Source organism: Mus pahari, chromosome 18, assembly GCF_900095145.1.
Source record: "Mus pahari chromosome 18, PAHARI_EIJ_v1.1, whole genome shotgun sequence".
Classification (NCBI taxonomy): Eukaryota; Metazoa; Chordata; class Mammalia; order Rodentia; family Muridae; genus Mus; species Mus pahari.
In genome coordinates this window covers 53,117,475-53,134,563 of record NC_034607.1, presented here as the reverse complement: position 1 = coordinate 53,134,563, position 17,089 = coordinate 53,117,475, and the positions used below count along the sequence as shown (strand labels likewise).

The 17,089-nt window shown below is 41.8% G+C and overlaps 1 protein-coding gene across 1 annotated transcript; it reads left to right on the top strand.

Annotated features, from left to right (window-relative positions):
- The first annotated feature begins 339 nt into the window (after positions 1 to 339).
- On the top strand, positions 340 to 12,946 carry Calm2 (calmodulin 2). The gene is made up of 6 exons (XM_021218518.2): positions 340 to 480; positions 4,602 to 4,632; positions 10,493 to 10,636; positions 10,718 to 10,824; positions 11,277 to 11,412; positions 12,304 to 12,946. Exons 1-6 carry the CDS (start codon positions 478 to 480, stop codon positions 12,330 to 12,332), a joined length of 450 nt encoding a protein of 149 aa, XP_021074177.1. The 5' UTR covers positions 340 to 477; the 3' UTR covers positions 12,333 to 12,946.
- Positions 12,947 to 17,089: the final 4,143 nt, after the last annotated feature.

Below are 17,089 nucleotides of genomic sequence, written 5' to 3'. Positions count from 1 at the left end.
GCAGCAACGGCAGAAGCCGCACCGCGTTCCGGCTGCGAGAGAAAGTGACGCATTGCAGGTACAAATCAGCCAATCAGCAGCCATCTCAACGAGGCACGCCTGGTGCCGCCGCCACCGCGGTGCTCCTCCGCGCCGCAAAGTAGCTCCTCCCAGGCGCGGTTCCCCCGGCCTTGTAACGGCTTGTCTGGAAGTGGAACCCACTTACGTCATCCGTCCCCCTGCTCCCCTTTATCTCTTGCGTGTCTGCCCAGTGACTGCGGAGAAAGGGGTCTCCCGGAGAGTTGGGGAGGGGGCGGGGGCTGGCCGGGACTCGTTCGCTAGGTTCCGTTATCTGGATGGGGCGGAGGGATCTGGCGGAGGGAGGCGGAGGGAGGTGTTTATGAGGCGCCGGGGGCGGAGGAGGAGAATTAGTCCGAGTGGAGCGAGCGAGTCGAGCGGTTGTCTGGTCGCGTCTCGGAAACCCGTAGCCCTTACAGCATGGTGAGTGCGTAGCTGAGCGGCCGGCGCCCCGCCGGTCGGGGAAAGATGCTGAAGCGGATTGACTAAAGGGGGGAACCTCCCGTCTCAGAACTGTCGAGGTGCTGTCTTCGCCAGAGGGACGGCACAAAAAAAGGCCAGGAGGCCCCCGCGACACTTAATGTCGCAGGTGTCCCCCCACCCCGGTCCTCTTGGGTTGGTTCCCTTTAGATGAGTCGGGGGACCGCTGCGGGGCTTGGTCGGGGGAGGATGGGTCTGGGGTGCGGGGCGGTGGGGTCGGTCGAGAGAGCAAAGCAGGAGGCGCTGCGGCCGAGGCGGCGCCAAAGGTCAGCCCGGGGGCCGGATTCAAACCGCCAACGGCCACCGCCGAGCGAGCGCGGGCGCCAGGAAGCGCCTTTGTCCGCCCGGCCGCCATGCGCGGGGGGTGGGGTGGGGAGGAGCGCGGGGCCCCGAGGCGAGCGGGCGCCGTTAGCCCGCATCCCCGCGAGGCGGGCCGGGCCGGGGGCGCGCCCTGTGGGTCCAGCCCGTGCGGGGACCCCCGCAGCGGGGGTCGGGTGGGGCGAGCGCGCGGGGCCCGGAGCCGCCGCCCTACGCGGCTCGGCTCGCGCCCCAGCTGCTGCGCTGGCACCTGCAGGACTGCGGAGGTCTGGGCGGCCCGCGGCGCTGCGGGGATGGGCGGGGGAGGGGACCCCGGCGGTCCCCCCTCCCCCTCGGCGCAGGGCTGCTGCTTGTTCCTCTCCATCTGGTGCTGTCTTCCGCCACCCAGACTGGATGCTTAATTTTTTTTCTTTCTCTTAATTTTCTTTCTTTTTTTCTTTTTTTTTTTAAATCGTTGAAGAATACAAGCTTTATGTTGGAAGTCGGGCGCTTTCTCCAAGAAAAAAAAAAAGTACAGCTCGTAAAGGGAAAGCAACCGACTTCAGTCCGGGTCTCAAAGGCGTTCTCGGCTCACACCGAGCTAGAGGAAGTAACAATTAAGGGGCGGGTCGCTAAATTCTTGAGTGCTCAGGTGCACTCCTGTTCACCTCTACCACACGCAGCGTTCCTTGAAAACGACTGGCGTTTCAGAGTAGAAGTTGCCATCTGATCTTAGTTCTTTCGGACAGTTCATCTAGACAATAATGGCCGTCAGTAACTGCACACTTAAAGAGCGTACAAGAGAGCAGGAGATTTTAGAAAGGGTTTTGAAAAATAAGAAAATAAGACCCTCTTCGTGTTTCCTGCTTAAAAAAAAAATTGACGAGGACGATAATTTGCAGTACTTTTACTCCCTTGCCAAATGGTTACAGCAATGGGTGTGTCCAGGAGGCAAGGTGACATCTTAAACAGTAGTTGGGAATCCCTGCCAACTGAAACCTCCAGCCTGCTTGGGTGTGGGGAGTGTTCACCTTGGATAGAGCTAGCCTTCATTTAACTTTGATGAATTCTTTGTGTTTTGATATGTATTTTTAACATGAATTTTAATATGCTGACTGAATTTGTTCTTTGTAAGGGGAAACACGATGTAAATTATAGGCATGTAGTTGACACTCCAGGTTGTATAATAACTTATTTTTTTAGCAGCATAGGATTTAAATTTTTACTGGAAAATTAGAATTTATATCTTACAGTGGTACTTCTCCCCAGTAAGTTTTTATAGTTAAATGTATCATTGCTACATCAACAATTATTCTAGTCACTTAATAATATTTAAGACTTTAGATTTTGAGGACTCTGTTAAAGAGAAAACAGTTGTCCTGTAGGTACCTATGTATGTAGAACTCATTACAAAGCCCTTGAATTTGCATGCAGTCACTGTGTTTTTATTGAGATGTCATGTATTGAAAGGAATGTGTGCTGTTGGTGGCTGGGTGACACAAGATGTAAACAGTAGAAAATGTCTCGAGTGTGTCTTAAGTCGGTCCATTAAGCTGAAAGTTTTTACTAGGCTCAAAAATAGGAATTTGCTTCCACTCCATTCTAATGTAGAAACCTGTAACCTAAGCTAGAGTTTAGACTTTTTTTCCTCCACTGGTTTCTCTTATGCCTCAGACACTTATAGTAAGGTGCCACTCTGTCAGAATAAAGACCCCCTTTTTCCTACAGAAATAGCTTAAATTGATTTTGCTATAATTGTAGAAGAAATGATAGATGAAGCCTCGTTGTGTGTTATTTGAGGGATGAACAGGATAAAGATGTGCTTGTGTTCACTGAAGCCATGGAGTCATACATTTATTCAGATAGGCTGGATTTTTTTAAAAATTGCTTCTCAGCCATTTTGAGTGATATTTAGAAAATGCTCTAAATGCTTGTAATGAATTCAGTTCAGCTGGCTTTGTAATGCAGGTCAGTTTCTAAATAAAGACCTAAAGACCCGACAGTGGTGACCCAGAGTGAGTGCAGAATGTAGCTCAGTAGGTTGGGAGGAACCTGGAAGCACACGGAGTCTCTGGGAGTCTCTGGAATGACAGAACACAGAGGGCCACACCATCACACCGAGCCTTGCAGGATGGAGAGAGCTGAGAGCTAGTCATCTCTCTGGTGAATGAGCCTTCCCCTTAGTGATAAACACATGCTAATGAGCTTGTATTTTCCCAAAAGGCCAATTTTGGTTCTAAGAAAATCGCACTCTCCGTAGACAGAAGTTGGAAATACTGAGTGCCAGGAAGTCTTGGCTTATGATTTTTAGGAGTTTTTATTCTAGAACTTACTGGCAAAGTTTATTTTAAAAACTTAAACTCTGAGCTGCAGAGATGGCTTTGGAGTTATGAGCACTGATGCTCTTCTTGAGGACCTAAGTTTAATTCTCAGCACCCACATGGTGGCTCACAACCATCTGTGACTCTGGTTCCAGGGTCCTAACACAGACATGCTTGTAGGCTGAATACTAGATGTACATCAAATTTAGAAAAGCTCCTTAAACTCGAGAAAGAACTTTTCACAAAGCCTTGGAAGCAAAAGTTGAAAGGTTTTCAAGTTATCCGGGAAACTAGTTTTTGTGTGCCTGGTTCATTCCTTGAAGGTGATTTTTCTGTACTGTTCTAAGATTTTATTTATTGTTACTGCTTGTCTCCCTGAGACCTTATCTTTTATGTATACACCTATGAGCCACCTCCACCAGTCTTTGACCCAACCTATTGAAACTGAAATCTGTGTAGTCACTGGCTGAGTTCCTGCTCTTAAGTCAACGTGCATTCCTTCTGGTTTCCACACTACAGTTAAGCTCAGCATCTTTTTAGGCTCAATGTGATTTCAGTTGATGTTCCTCATGCCTTTTTGTTTATTTGTTTGTGTAAACTTTCTTTGCTTAGAGTTACTGTGAAGGAAGCATGGTGAGCTGTAAAAGGCTTGGCATTTGTGTTTTCACCTTCTGTATGGAAACTGAGCTGCTCAGTTAATTTATATACATTGTAGGTAATCATTAGCTACATGGTTGGAGTTGTAGGTGAAGTTACCTATGAAAGGTTGAGTAATATGTCCAAGGTTGCACAGCTTATAAACCAGAGTGTTGAAAGATAACGATGGGTATTTAGAGAGATAGTAAAGGGCACGGAACATAACTGGCGTTTCCATTTTAACTCTGCTCTAACTTCTTGGCTTTTTCTCCCTTTTTTCTCCCCTTAGTACTATTAAAGAGAAATAAGTTTAATTTATATTGTAATTAAATTGGATATTGTTTTTTAAATTAAGATCTTGCTGTATTGCCCAGACTGGCATGGATCAAATCAAATTGTTGAGGAGGAAAATTATCTTTTGGGTTCCTCTTCAGATCCTTACACTGTGCCCTAGAGAAATTCATGAGGCCATTCCTAAAAAGGTACAACTCTTCCCTTCCACAAAAAGGTAATCTAATGGAAAAGGAAGCTGGTTTTATTGGATATATTTTTGTGTATAAATTACAAGTTTTTTGAAAGTTTTAAATCATTCTGAGGTATTTGACATAATCTCAGAGTCAAGTTTGCTTGGCTCTATAGTTGAATCAATGTGTCCACATTCTGCCCACCCATTGTGTTCTAGGCTCACTAGACTGAATGCAGCTCATTGCACACCATGAGCCTTGGAAGTTTTAGACTTGTTTCTGTAACTGCTAGTCTACATACTTATAACTCATTAATCTACCTTTTTTTTTTTTTTAAACTTTGTAGGCTGACCAACTGACTGAAGAGCAGATTGCAGGTAAGAAATATCCTGCTGGATTATATCCATTGTGGTTTATTATAAATTGGATAACAAACTCAAGAAGATTAAATGAAATGCCTTTGATTATATCATGAATGGTGACAAGTTGAATGTAGCATAAATACAGTAGTTGAGCCGGCTTTGGCAGTTGTGAATGTAAGCATACACACAAAATTTGTGTGTGTGTGTGTGTGTGTGTGTGTGTGTGTGTGTTAGAAGATGAGAATCGGCATATCAACTGCTGGTGATGGTTTTATTATTTATTTTGTACTTTTTACTACCATCCAAAATGCTTGTAACTTCAGATAATATAAATAATAAAGTGTGGGGGGATTAAGTAGTATGTATAGTAATTAAATTAAATTGAAATGTAGAGTCAGAAAAATAAACATTGAATTTCCTTTAAGTTAGTTAATTTAATAGATTAAGCAATCCCTCATCTCTACGAGACTCATATTTCTCCAAAACCCAAAACTTGAGTGCTAACATGACACCAATCATAGAAGATGGGGCATTCTGCCTCATACACAGATGGGTTGTGGTCAAGATGCTTAGACAGTAAAAATACTGTATAAAAAAATAACTTCTAGTTGTATATAAAGGTATATATGACACATGAAATACTTTGTAATTTGAAACATATCTGCTCCCAAGCATTTCAAACAAGCAGTGTTCAGTTTGAACACTGATCTATTGATGAGTAATAGAGAAAAACTTAACAAATGTCGCTGGTATTCTGATTTCTTTTTGGATTTTATAACTCTTTATGAATGCCGATGTAGCAATCGAATTAACTTTAAAAACAGTGACAGCTATTGAACTGAGCCTCTTAGGAGAAATAAATGAGATGAATGCATAAACTTGTCTTCAGCTGTGTGACCTGCCTGCCTGGGCTCTTGGATTTATTGTGGTATTTGGAATGATCATCTGATTCTAAAATGTGGAAGCTGCCACTTGTGTTGTCCTTTTCTTCTGTTTCTGAATACAAGGTCCTGCTCTGAAGAACTGGCTGGCCTTGAACTCGTTTAATCCCGCCTCCTGAGAGCAAGCAAGGGATTATAGGCATCACCATTATATGTGGCCTCCTAAGGGTTTATCACCAATTTCCCTTTCCATTTTCTCAGTAATTCAGAGGCATTTGATAAGTGTCCAAATAGTACAAATGATAAGTGTCCCTCGGGTGCTGGAGATTGAACTGAAGACCTTCTGCATACCATCAAATGCTGCTACTGAGTTCTGTCCCTAGCATGTGAAGTTTTGACAGCTTAACTGTCTAGCTCAGACTAGTCTTGAGCATCTTAGGAAGGACAAGCTGGTTTGCAGTTTATGACCCTTCTACCCCACCCCACCCCCAGTGCTCTAGCAAGCTCTGTTACCTGAGCACTTAACCTCAGCTTTTAAAGTTCAACTGTATCATCCATTTAGAGTAAACCAGTCCTGCAAATCTGCAGAAACCTGGAAACTTAGAAACTAGTCCTCGAATATTTGATGACTATATAAAGTAAAAGGCTACTGGATTAGGGACCAAATTTAAACAGGTTTTTAAAAAACTGCTTAATAATTTGATTTAAATGTAGCATTTAATTTTGCAGGTTGGTAAGATAATATCTTCTGTATATTAAAGTAATAAGGCAGAGCTTTGAATTTTTTGTTGAGTTGTATTGGCTTGTTATGTTGAAATTCAGTCATACATATGCTAAAGAATTCCAACCTTAGTTACACCATTAATTTACCAAGAATTCTTTTTTTTTTCCTCAGCTATTTTCATGTATTTCCCCCTTTGGGGGATTAGGTTGAGCTAATAGTTCCTTTCTGACACTTTTGACTGTCATGTATCTGGTCAAATATTGGTCCTTCCTGCTTACAACAGACATTTCGGGGTAGAGAATGTATTGCTATAAGGTTTCTATCATTCCGGGCAGTGGTGGCGCATGCCTTTAATTCCAGCACTTGGAGGCAGAGGCAGGCGGATTTCTGAGTTTGAGGCTAGCGTGGTCTACAGAGTGAGTTCCAGGACAGCCAGGGCTACACAGAGAAACCCTGTCTTGAAAAACAAAACAAGCAAAAAAAAAAAAAAAAAAAAAAAAAAAAAAAAAAAAAAAAAACAAGCAAAAAAAAGGCTTCTATCATATTTGGTTCTTTTAGAAAGCTTTCATCAGTGTAGTAGGTGAAGTCTTCAATGACTTGTAGTTATCAGAAAGTTGTTTTTCCAAGGTGAATGGTTTCAACACTTTTGGGGTCTGAAGCAAGGGGCTCACAATTTGAGAGCAGCCTAAACCCCATAGCTAGGTAGTTTCTGTCCGTCCTAAAGCTGGCTTTGTGAAAGGAAAGCGGGCTGGAGATGGGTTCTTTCTCTGGTCTACCTTTTTCTCTAGCACAGATGTCAGGCCCAGTGCCTACTGTGCATTATGTTGTAAGCAAGTGTCTTCTGAATGGATAACTGCAGAGCAGTGTATAGGGCCCAGTGGCAGTGTCCTGTCCTCCAAGGCCCTGCTCCTAAAGTTCAGTCTACCTTAAAGGCACAGTTGTTTTTGGTTTTTGTTTTGTTTTTTCCTTAAAGCTGGTTGGTGGTCAGTGATATTCTGGAGTCTAAAATCTCCTTGTCCTTCCAGAAAGAAATGTTGACCATCTAGGGATTTAAAATGTGACATTATGAACAGTTGAAGCTGTTTTTATTCTCATAGTATAATGATTACTACTATAGATTTGTTTAGAAATTCTAACAGTAAATAACTTAGTCTAGAAATGAAATACTGCTTGTTCTGGTGAAAGTTACTAAAATCTATATTATGATATTTTTCTAGCATGACACCAGTAACCAGTTAATGTTGGTACAACTCTCTCTGCACTTTAGTTATTGTTTCATATTTGAAAGACTGGTAGTGAAAGGTACTTAAAAATTTTTAAATGCAATCTAACTCAGTCTTCAACTTTCAAGGTCCAGATTTGATTAGAACATTAATTTTATTCAATTGATAGCAGTGGTTACCCTGACTACAAAGGCTTGCAGTGCCCTGGGCACTCACCTCTCCCGTTGTTGATTGCTTAACAAATAAAACTAAAAATAAATTCTGACTTCTAAAAATTTCGGTCTTGGCATAGAAGCCCTTTGGAGTGGGCCCTTTACGCCTACATATAAGATAGCTGTGATATTGAGTATTTTTATTACATATTTAACTTTTAGCGCCTGATTTTGTATTTCTGATATTATTAATGGGAATTAATGCTTAGAATAAAGTGCTCCTGTGTATAAGTACATATTGTGATGGTTCTGAAGAGCAGCTGAACTGTAAAAGCAGAGGGATATAAAGTGAATATGTAAATCATAGCTCCGACTTTTTAGCATAAGAGTAGAGTCTTGCCTGCAGTAGTTACCCACACCTTCAATCCTAGCACTCAGGGGGCCGACCCGAGGCCAGCCTGGTCTACAGAGTGAGTTCCAGGACAGCCAGGGCTACATAGAAACCCAAACCCTGTCTTTAAAAAACCAAAAAAAGATTTGAGAGCCTTTCGTATAAGAATATAGATTTGGCCTTTGAATAATGTCATCAGTTCCTTTATTTTGTGCATACATTAAGAGGTATAGCATGGATAATCTGTTTTGTTTGGACACAAGGCCCAGGTGGGCCTCTAATTCTTAATCCTCCTGCCCCAGCCTCTCCAGTTCTGGAATTACAGGTGGACACCACTGTGGCATGACCCATGGATGTTTTAAACCTTTGAAATTTAGGATGCATAAACTTTGCCATCTATTTCCTACAAATAGGTTAGCGTAGTTAAACCGTATAATAGCTTGATGATACTTAAACATTGGGAGGTTATGCACGTAAATGACAAAAGATCATTTTTATGGATAAGTATGTAACTCTTAAGTACTTTAACCCTTTAATAATTTAGTAAATGATTGACTATGGGCCTATTCTGATCATTTATGTCTAGATAATTTGTGCGTCTTGTTTGTAGGTGGGGAATGCATTGATTTGTATAGTAATTAGATTGGTTTGTTTAGTACCGTGTACAAGTTACTCAGTTATTGCACCCAGTTCCTAATTAAGCTTCTGACGGATAATAGATGAGTTCCTCAGGAAATGTTTAAATGGACTAGACCTGTGCATGTATGTGGAGAGAGAGCATTGTGTGCATGTATGTGGGGAGAGAGCATTGTGTGCATGTATGTGGAGAGAGAGCATTGTGTGCATGTATGTGGGAAGAGAGCATTGTGTGCATGTATGTGGAGAGAGAGTATTGTGTGCATGTATGTGGAGTGTTGAGTAACCACAGATGAGTCAGTGCAGCCGAACCCAAGTAAAAAGCTGACCAGGTGTTTATATGCTGCATAAGTAACATGGTGTCCTCAAAGGTAATAGGATCTGGTAATTGTGTGGATAATTTTCACAAAAGAACTCTAATCAGGAGGCAGTTTCAATAATAGAAGCAAAGAGGAGGGGGGCTTTGAATCAAAATACTGGTTGCAGAAGTAGGAAAGAAAAGGATCAGTAGCATTTAGTACAGCTTTTTATAGACTTCAGGGGAACTAGTTAAAGTGACTTCCCTGGTTTTTTGCTTAGTCCTGAAGTTGCTGAGGATTATAAAATTATTACATGTCTTTCTTGAGGTCAATCAAGGGGAATCTGTTTTATTGGATATCAGAAAAACGAGGATATGCAGGTCTTTGTGAGTGGGCATAGACAAAATGATCAGAAATTAAACGGATAAAACTGGTAACAATTGACTATAAAAACAGAGCCATGTCAGTGTAAGGTGGACAGGAAATTGTAGTGTTCTTTTGGAGGCCAAGAGGGTGTGAATTCTGACTTCTCATATGGATTAGTCAAGTTGAGCTGAAAGTTGTCAGCTGGTGAATTTAGTAATATCAATAATGGGTTAATACAGAGGAATGTATACAAGTAGTAGTGCTCTCCAATTGAAGACAATTATTATAAAATTTGAAATTTTATGATCATAAACAGACTTTTATGTCAGTGGACAGTCTTTAGATAGATGGATGGGTCTAGAGATGATGTGAACCAGAACTGCATAGAGTAAATTACAGCAGAGTTAGACAAGCGTTACACACCATCTCATTTCTTAAACATGTCAGATACAGTTCACATGGCAGAGCTTAGCAGCTCAGGAACTTTGGAACTACTGTTTTGTTTGCAAAAAAAGTCTAATCTGTTTAGAAAATACCTTACTTACGTGTTATCTATTGGTTTGACCTTGTTATTGCTTTGTTATCTAAGCTATGACCTTGGGAGTACCATAGTTAATTTCTTAGTTTCTGTCCTGAAGAGAAAAGTTTCATCAATACATTTCCTGATACCAGTTCAAATTAGAAAGAACATGATCACAATTTCATAAGATCTTAGTCTTTAAGAATAATGTATATTTTACTTTTGTAATAAAGTTTTAAAGCTTAAAAAGTTTTCTACTCAAAATTGCCTCTGTTCTCTATAATCTTAGATCTAAGTGGACATTGATAGCTTGACTCAATTATTAATGTCAGTATTTGATGGCTTCTTTCTTGATGTTAGAAACTAGCCCATTTAATATTTTTCTGAAGTTCTTGCTTTGACTTAGTATTTTGATAATTTTAGACATAACCTTTGAAGGTACCTCTAAACATCTGTCTATATATTGGATTTTCCTGAGATTTTAAAACTTTCTGGTAGCTCAGTATGAACACATAGTGACTTAGTTAGCCAAAGATTTTGACAAATTATCACAAGGTATTCCCACCTAATTTATTAGGAGTCGGAGTTGCATTTGAAATGCTGTCTATTTCTGCTTCCTTGCTGTTTACTGCATGGGGTGGTGGTGTTAACCTGCATGTTTGCACTTGTGTTCTCTCTGGCAGAGTTCAAAGAAGCTTTCTCACTATTTGACAAGGACGGGGATGGGACAATAACAACAAAGGAGCTGGGAACAGTGATGAGGTCCCTGGGGCAGAACCCCACAGAAGCAGAGCTGCAGGACATGATCAATGAAGTAGATGCGGATGGTGAGGGTTTAATCTGGGGCTGGAGGGTTTGTCACAGGGACCTTTGCATTTTTGCGGTATGTTTACACAAACTATTTTCAGGTAATGGCACAATTGATTTCCCTGAATTTCTGACAATGATGGCAAGAAAAATGAAAGACACAGACAGTGAAGAAGAAATTAGAGAAGCATTCCGTGTGTTTGATAAGGTAAAGCTCGGGCCGCATGTGCTGAGAATGGAATGAGACCAATAGGACCTAACCCTAACCCTACTGGGCTTCTCCTAAGAACTCAGTGTAAACTTGGGTTTTCACTTACTGCAAAGGATGCATACATTATGTGCCTTTGGAGCCAGGGAGTAGTAGCTGACTATGGGGACAGCCTACTTAATGACATTTACAGATCAGTTAGTGTGGAATCTCTTCATTTTGTGTGAAAAAAATCACCCCGCCTCCACATCCTCCCCAAGACAGGGTTTCTTTGTGTAGTCCTGACTGCCCTGGAACTCCTTGTAGACCAGGCTGCTGCAGACTCAGAGACCCACCTGCCTCTCTGCCTCCACTTGCTAGAAATTTCTAAAGTCTACTTTTCTAACATGAAATTGTTCATTAATGTAGGAATTCAAATATTACTCAGACATCCTCCTCCCACTTTGTTGTAGGATGGCAACGGCTATATTAGTGCAGCAGAGCTTCGCCATGTGATGACAAACCTTGGAGAGAAGTTAACAGATGAAGAGGTCGATGAGATGATCAGGGAAGCAGACATTGATGGGGACGGTCAGGTAAACTACGAAGGTGAGTCACAGGGCTCCTCCCTCGCTCACTCACTCCACAGGCTGAACTCTAGGGTAACGTTACCGAGGGGGTTCATAGCTGAAGATCAGTCATCTTTACCTCCCGAAAATTGGATGCTAAAATAGTTCTTACTAAACTTACGTCACGTAAAATGTCTGCCCACAAAGCGCCATCCCTCGCCTGAGACTGTCAGTTGTACGCCTGCGCCTAGAAAACCAGCATTGTAATAACATGTGAATGGAACTGTACAGTTTTTGTAGAAGGTGATGGGATAATTTAAAAAGTTTGAAATTTTACTGTGAATTTCCTAAAATGAAATTAACAGACTATGTGACTGGACTCTGTTTTTTCTTTCTGACTCCAGTCTGGAATGGTTTTAATTCAAAAATACCTTGGTTACTTGACATTCGGATGGCTGCCCAGGAAGTGAGGCTTTTAGAAATGGGAAGGACTTCTTTTTGCCTTTCACCTTTTCACTTGTATTTTTCATGACATAACAGTTATAAGCAGCATAATTGTCAGCCTTATAAAAGTTAAACAGTTGTTGCACTGAGGTTACAATTGACTTTTGACCTAACTGATATAAAAGTCAAGTGTAAACCAAGCCAAGAATGCTCTCCCTCCCATTCTGTTCCTGGGGATTGAACTTTGGGTCTTAGCTATGCTAGGCAAGTGTTGTACCAGTAAGCTGTATCCTACAGCCCCAACACTAATTGCCTCATGTTTAATGATCTATCTAAGTTTATTGTGATTTATGAAGATAAACTTTGGCCATTAACTGGCTTCCCCGTTGCTGTGGTGATTGTAGGAAGGGGCAGAGGTGCAGTGTGTGATCACGCTGGCTTGTCCTTTGGTGATGACTCACGTTTCTGTGTTTTCTATTTTTTTCAGAGTTTGTACAAATGATGACAGCGAAGTGAAGACACTGTACAGAATGTGTTAAATTTCTTGTACAAAATTGTTTATTTGCCTTTTCTTTGTTTGTAACTTATCTGTAAAAGGTTTTTCCCCCCCTACTGTCAAAAAATATGCATGTATAGTAATTAGGACTTCATTCCTCCATGTTTTCTTCCCTTATCTTACTGTCAGTGTCCTTAAACCTTATTTTAGAAAACTGATCAAGTAACATGTTGCATGTGGCTCACTCTGGGTATATCTCAGCCCTCTGCACATCTAAACTTAGGTGGAGTTGGTCCAGTGAGGGAACATCTGGGTCATGCCTTTTTAAAGTAGCTTTTAGGAACTGTCAGCATGTTGTTGTTGAAGTGTGGAGCTGTAACTCTGCGTGGACTGTGGACAGTCAACAATATGTACTTAAAAGTTGCACTATTGCAAAACGGGTGTTTTATCCAGGTACTCGGACACTATTTTTTTGTACTGCTGGTATTGTACCAGAAACATTTTCTTTTATTGTTACTTGCTTTTTAAACTTTGTTTAGCCACTTAAAGAAAACCTGCTCATGGCACAACTTGCCTCAAATCCATTCCAAGTTGTATATTTGTTTTCCAATAAAAAAAATTACAATTTACCCAATTGTTGCTCTGAATCTGAGTGATTTAATAACTAGTAGTGCCTGATTTTGGGGATAGCGTGTGGAATTGCTTTCTCCATGGTGTGATTCAATTGTGGTTTTTGAGATAGACTCTTGTAGGAACTTCCTGCCTGCTGCCTTACCCTTACAAAGATTAAAAGCCCTTTTTATGGCTGAGCCTTTAATCCCACCACTTGGGAGGCAGAGGCAGGCACATCTCAAGTTTAGGGGCCAGCCTGATGCCTGGTCTACATAGTGAGACCCTGTCTCCAAAAAGAAGAAATAAACCCTTTTATAAATGAACCTTTTGTAAGGAATTGGGATGTAATACATATTTAGCATTTACCTTTTATTATTTAAAGATTTTAGGTTGATGGGTATGAGTGTTTGGACTGTACATATACCACATGTGTGCCTACTGCCTCAGCAGTCAGGAGAGGGCACCAGGCCCCAAGAACTGTACCACCTTGTGGATGCTGGGAACGCATGCAACCTGGCCCTCTGTAAGCACAAGTGCTCTCAACTGCTGAACCCCTAACTCTTCGGCCTGGCTTCCTGCCTCTTAGAGCAGCTGCAGGATGCTATTATTTACCTTTATTTCTTAGTTTATCAGTATGCTCTTCTGATTTAACTAGAGAGAAATTTCAGCTATGCTAGTTTATTTGCTTATAGCCTGTTTTACCATAACATAGTTTTAGGGTTAGATAAGCAGATAGCTTAAGCTGTATTTTTTAGCTTTTGCTTGTTTCAGCCATGGCTTTCTCTGTAATTTAGGTTCAAGGCATGGTTATCAAGGTTTTTCTTTTCTGCCTTTTAAATATCTAATTCCATAGCAAACCACAACCAAGGTAGAAAGGGTGAGTATAGTTGTTACCTGCTTATTGTGGGGCAACTCATTACACAGTAAGTTACTGCCTTATTGCTATATAGAAGTAGGGAGGGAAGTTAGACACCAACTCTGCTCACTCCTATTCCTCAAGTGAAAGCTTTGATGAAATAGATGGCCATTTAGGAGGCCCTGCCATTGAGTGGCCTTAAGTCTTTAAAGGATCATAAAGGTCCTCCCTAGGGTGGTAAATGGCTTTCACCTTCCTTGCAGGCATTGTTGACACCAGCTGAATGATCTTCAGGTCTGCTGTCCAAGCTCTCGTTACTTTACGTCTGAGATGCCATCACTGTTGCTAAGGAATCTTTCTAAATGTCCAGTAAGATTCTTTTTAATAGTCTCTGGCCTTTTGGCTAACGTATTACCATATTAAGCCAGGTGCCCCTGTAAAATGAGAACAGGACTATTAATGTATTTTTCCAGTTGTTTGGAAGTCCAAATAAATTAATAACTAAGGTACAAACAAATAAGGGAAGTGTATGTGTGTATGTGCGCTCGTGTGTGTGTGTGCGCGCTTGTGTGTGTGTGCGTGCGTGTGTGCTCTTGTGCTGGGACTAGAGGCCATTGAGCTACATCCCTAGCTCACTTGTGCCATGTTTTTCAGTGGTTTTATGTCACAGAGTACAGAAGACATACAAGGGGTGTTACCTTGGTTTTATAGGATATTGAAAAATACATAATTTCTATGATCACAGCTGTTCAAACCTTTGGAACTACTTTGTAAGCAATCATTTGAACCCAGGACTAGGATTTAAAACCATCTCCAAGTCTCTATCTACAATGTGTTTGTTTTGCAGGACTATGTAGTAATTAAATCCTTGAATGCTATGTGTAGCATGTTTGCTCTGAGATGATTCTGCCAGTTAAAGCACATTTTTAAAGATGTGGGTGCATACGACTGCCATGAGTTCAGTGCCTGTGGAGAGGAGGAGGAGGAGGAGGAGGTCGTGTCCTCTGGAACTGAACCTAACAGTTAACTGCCATTTGGGTGTTGGGAACCAAACCTAGACCATATGTAAGAGCAGCAAGCGCTCTCTAGCTGAGCTCAAGCCCCAGCAAATCACTTCCGTGTCAGGGTAATGTGTTTAGCCATTTATGGTGGTAATTTTTCAGTTTGAGATTCAGTGAATGGCAGTTTAAAGTTCCTTTCAAAGAGGTGTTTGGCATAAACTTGGAGTCAAACCCTAAGAGTTGAAGAGCACCTTTAGGAAGTAAAATTTCCCACGACATTTTAGAAAAAAATTTTGGAGGTCTGATGGGTAGCAAGTACTATTAGACACTAAATATCTTGTAGTTCTGCCTTACAATATTGTTAACCAGAAAAGAAATCTTAATGATCCTATATACAGTGGTAGTGGTGGGTTTTGTTTAGTTTTTTTTCTTAACTCCTTGAAGTTCTCATTCTCCTTCTCTTCCAACCTGTCTCTTCCCTCGTCTGTCCCCAGCCTCCAATCACTAGGATGCCACCCTGTGCCCAGGCTGTGTGATACTGGGGCTAACTTACAGCTGGTGAATGCTAGACAGCAACTGCCAAGTGAGCCTTAGCCTTGCTCCAGCCCCAGCAATGTTTCCGTAGCTTTGTTCGGTTTGCTCTTTGGATGAAAGTCCTTGAAACCAGTGACCTACATGTTTCTAGTCTGAGGTAAACTATTTTCTTCATCTGGCTGCCTTCTCACTTGCACACCTTGTGTAGGTTTCTGGACTTCTCTGTACCTTCATAGTCTTCAGTCTCTAGGGTCTCAGTCCCTAGTCTGCTGAGCCAGTTTTACAGGCTCAGCCAAAAATAAGAAAGTGAAATGAAGCTCAGGGTGCACTTGATTAACCTGTTATATTTGAGAACTTAGTGTTCATTTTCATCTTAACCATATACCTTCCATCCATTTTAAACTTGATTTCCAGGACCTTTTAAAAATAGTAAATTGAGAAGCCAAGTGTGGTAGTGAATGCCTGTAACCTTGGCACTTGGAGAACTGGAGGCCCTGGGTGCAGGGGCCTGGAGAGAAGAATGCCAATATTTTAGAGAAATTAGATGAAATGCTAGCAGAGTTACCAAGGATCTGAGGCAGGCCTGCTGCTCAGCAGGTAAAATGTGCTTGCCTCGTGAGCCTGCTGAGCTAGAGCCCTGAACCTACGTGTCAGTGGAAGGAGAGAAAATCACAAATCTTAAAACGGGACAAGTTTTTCTTAGTTCCTTTTTTGGGATTTGAATCAATTGTGTTTTAACAGAATCACGAGATGTTTCAAGAACATCAATGAAAAATAAAACTTATGTGTTTGGTGTTTTGCCTCCACGTTTGTATACTGTGTGTATGTATGCCTGGTGCCCTGGGAGGCCAGAAGAAGGCACCACATCCCCCAAGAATTGCATTTCCAAACAGTTGTAGGCCACCATGTGAGTGCTAGGAATTGAACCCAGGTCCTCTGGAAGAGCAGCCAGTGTTTTTAACCACTGAATAGCTTCTCTAGTTGTGAACATCAATTTTTGAAAGACTCTAGTAAAGTTGATACCAAGATAGAACTACTCTTACATAAGTTCCTCTTGTGTTCCGATTAGGTATGTGTGTGCATGTCCATCCCAGCATTTAAGTAGAGGCCCCAGGACAGCTTTTGAGTTTTCTGCTCATACCATGTGGTTTCCAGGGATATCAAATCAAGATGATGAGGCTAAGCAGCCCCAGGAAGTTGTTTTTCCCCTCAGAGCTTCTGGCCCTGAGAATATTTTCAGTTTATGTGTATGAGTGCTTTGCCTGTGGGTATGCATGTGCCTTGCTCGTACCTGCAGGAGTCAGAGGGCATTGGATCTCCTGGAATTGGAGTCACAGCATTGTTGTGAGCCACCATGTGAGTGTTGGGAACCTTACCTCCGTCCTCTGGAAGAGCAGCCAGTACTCCTTTTCTCTGGAATTAGATGGTTTTAGGGAACAGTGAGGGAAGAAACAACAGTCTACTCACTCTTGAAAGTTGGTGGTGAGAAACTAAAACCTCATGCTGTTGAGGGCAGTGACGATTTGGAGCTGGCCAGAGCTGGATTTGAATTCATGGGCTTCCGTGTGTGATGGTGTCACTATCTAAGGAAGCTATCCTCAGTCTTCAAGTGGAACCAGTTAATGCCTGCCTTGAAGGTTTGCCTGAAGCGTACAGTAGTTAAACCGTAAATGGAAAATAAGGTTGAAAAACTTTTTACAAATCTTTCTGGGGCTGGAGAGGTTAAGAGCACTGGCTGAACCGGGCGGTGGTGGCACACGCCTTTAATCCCAGC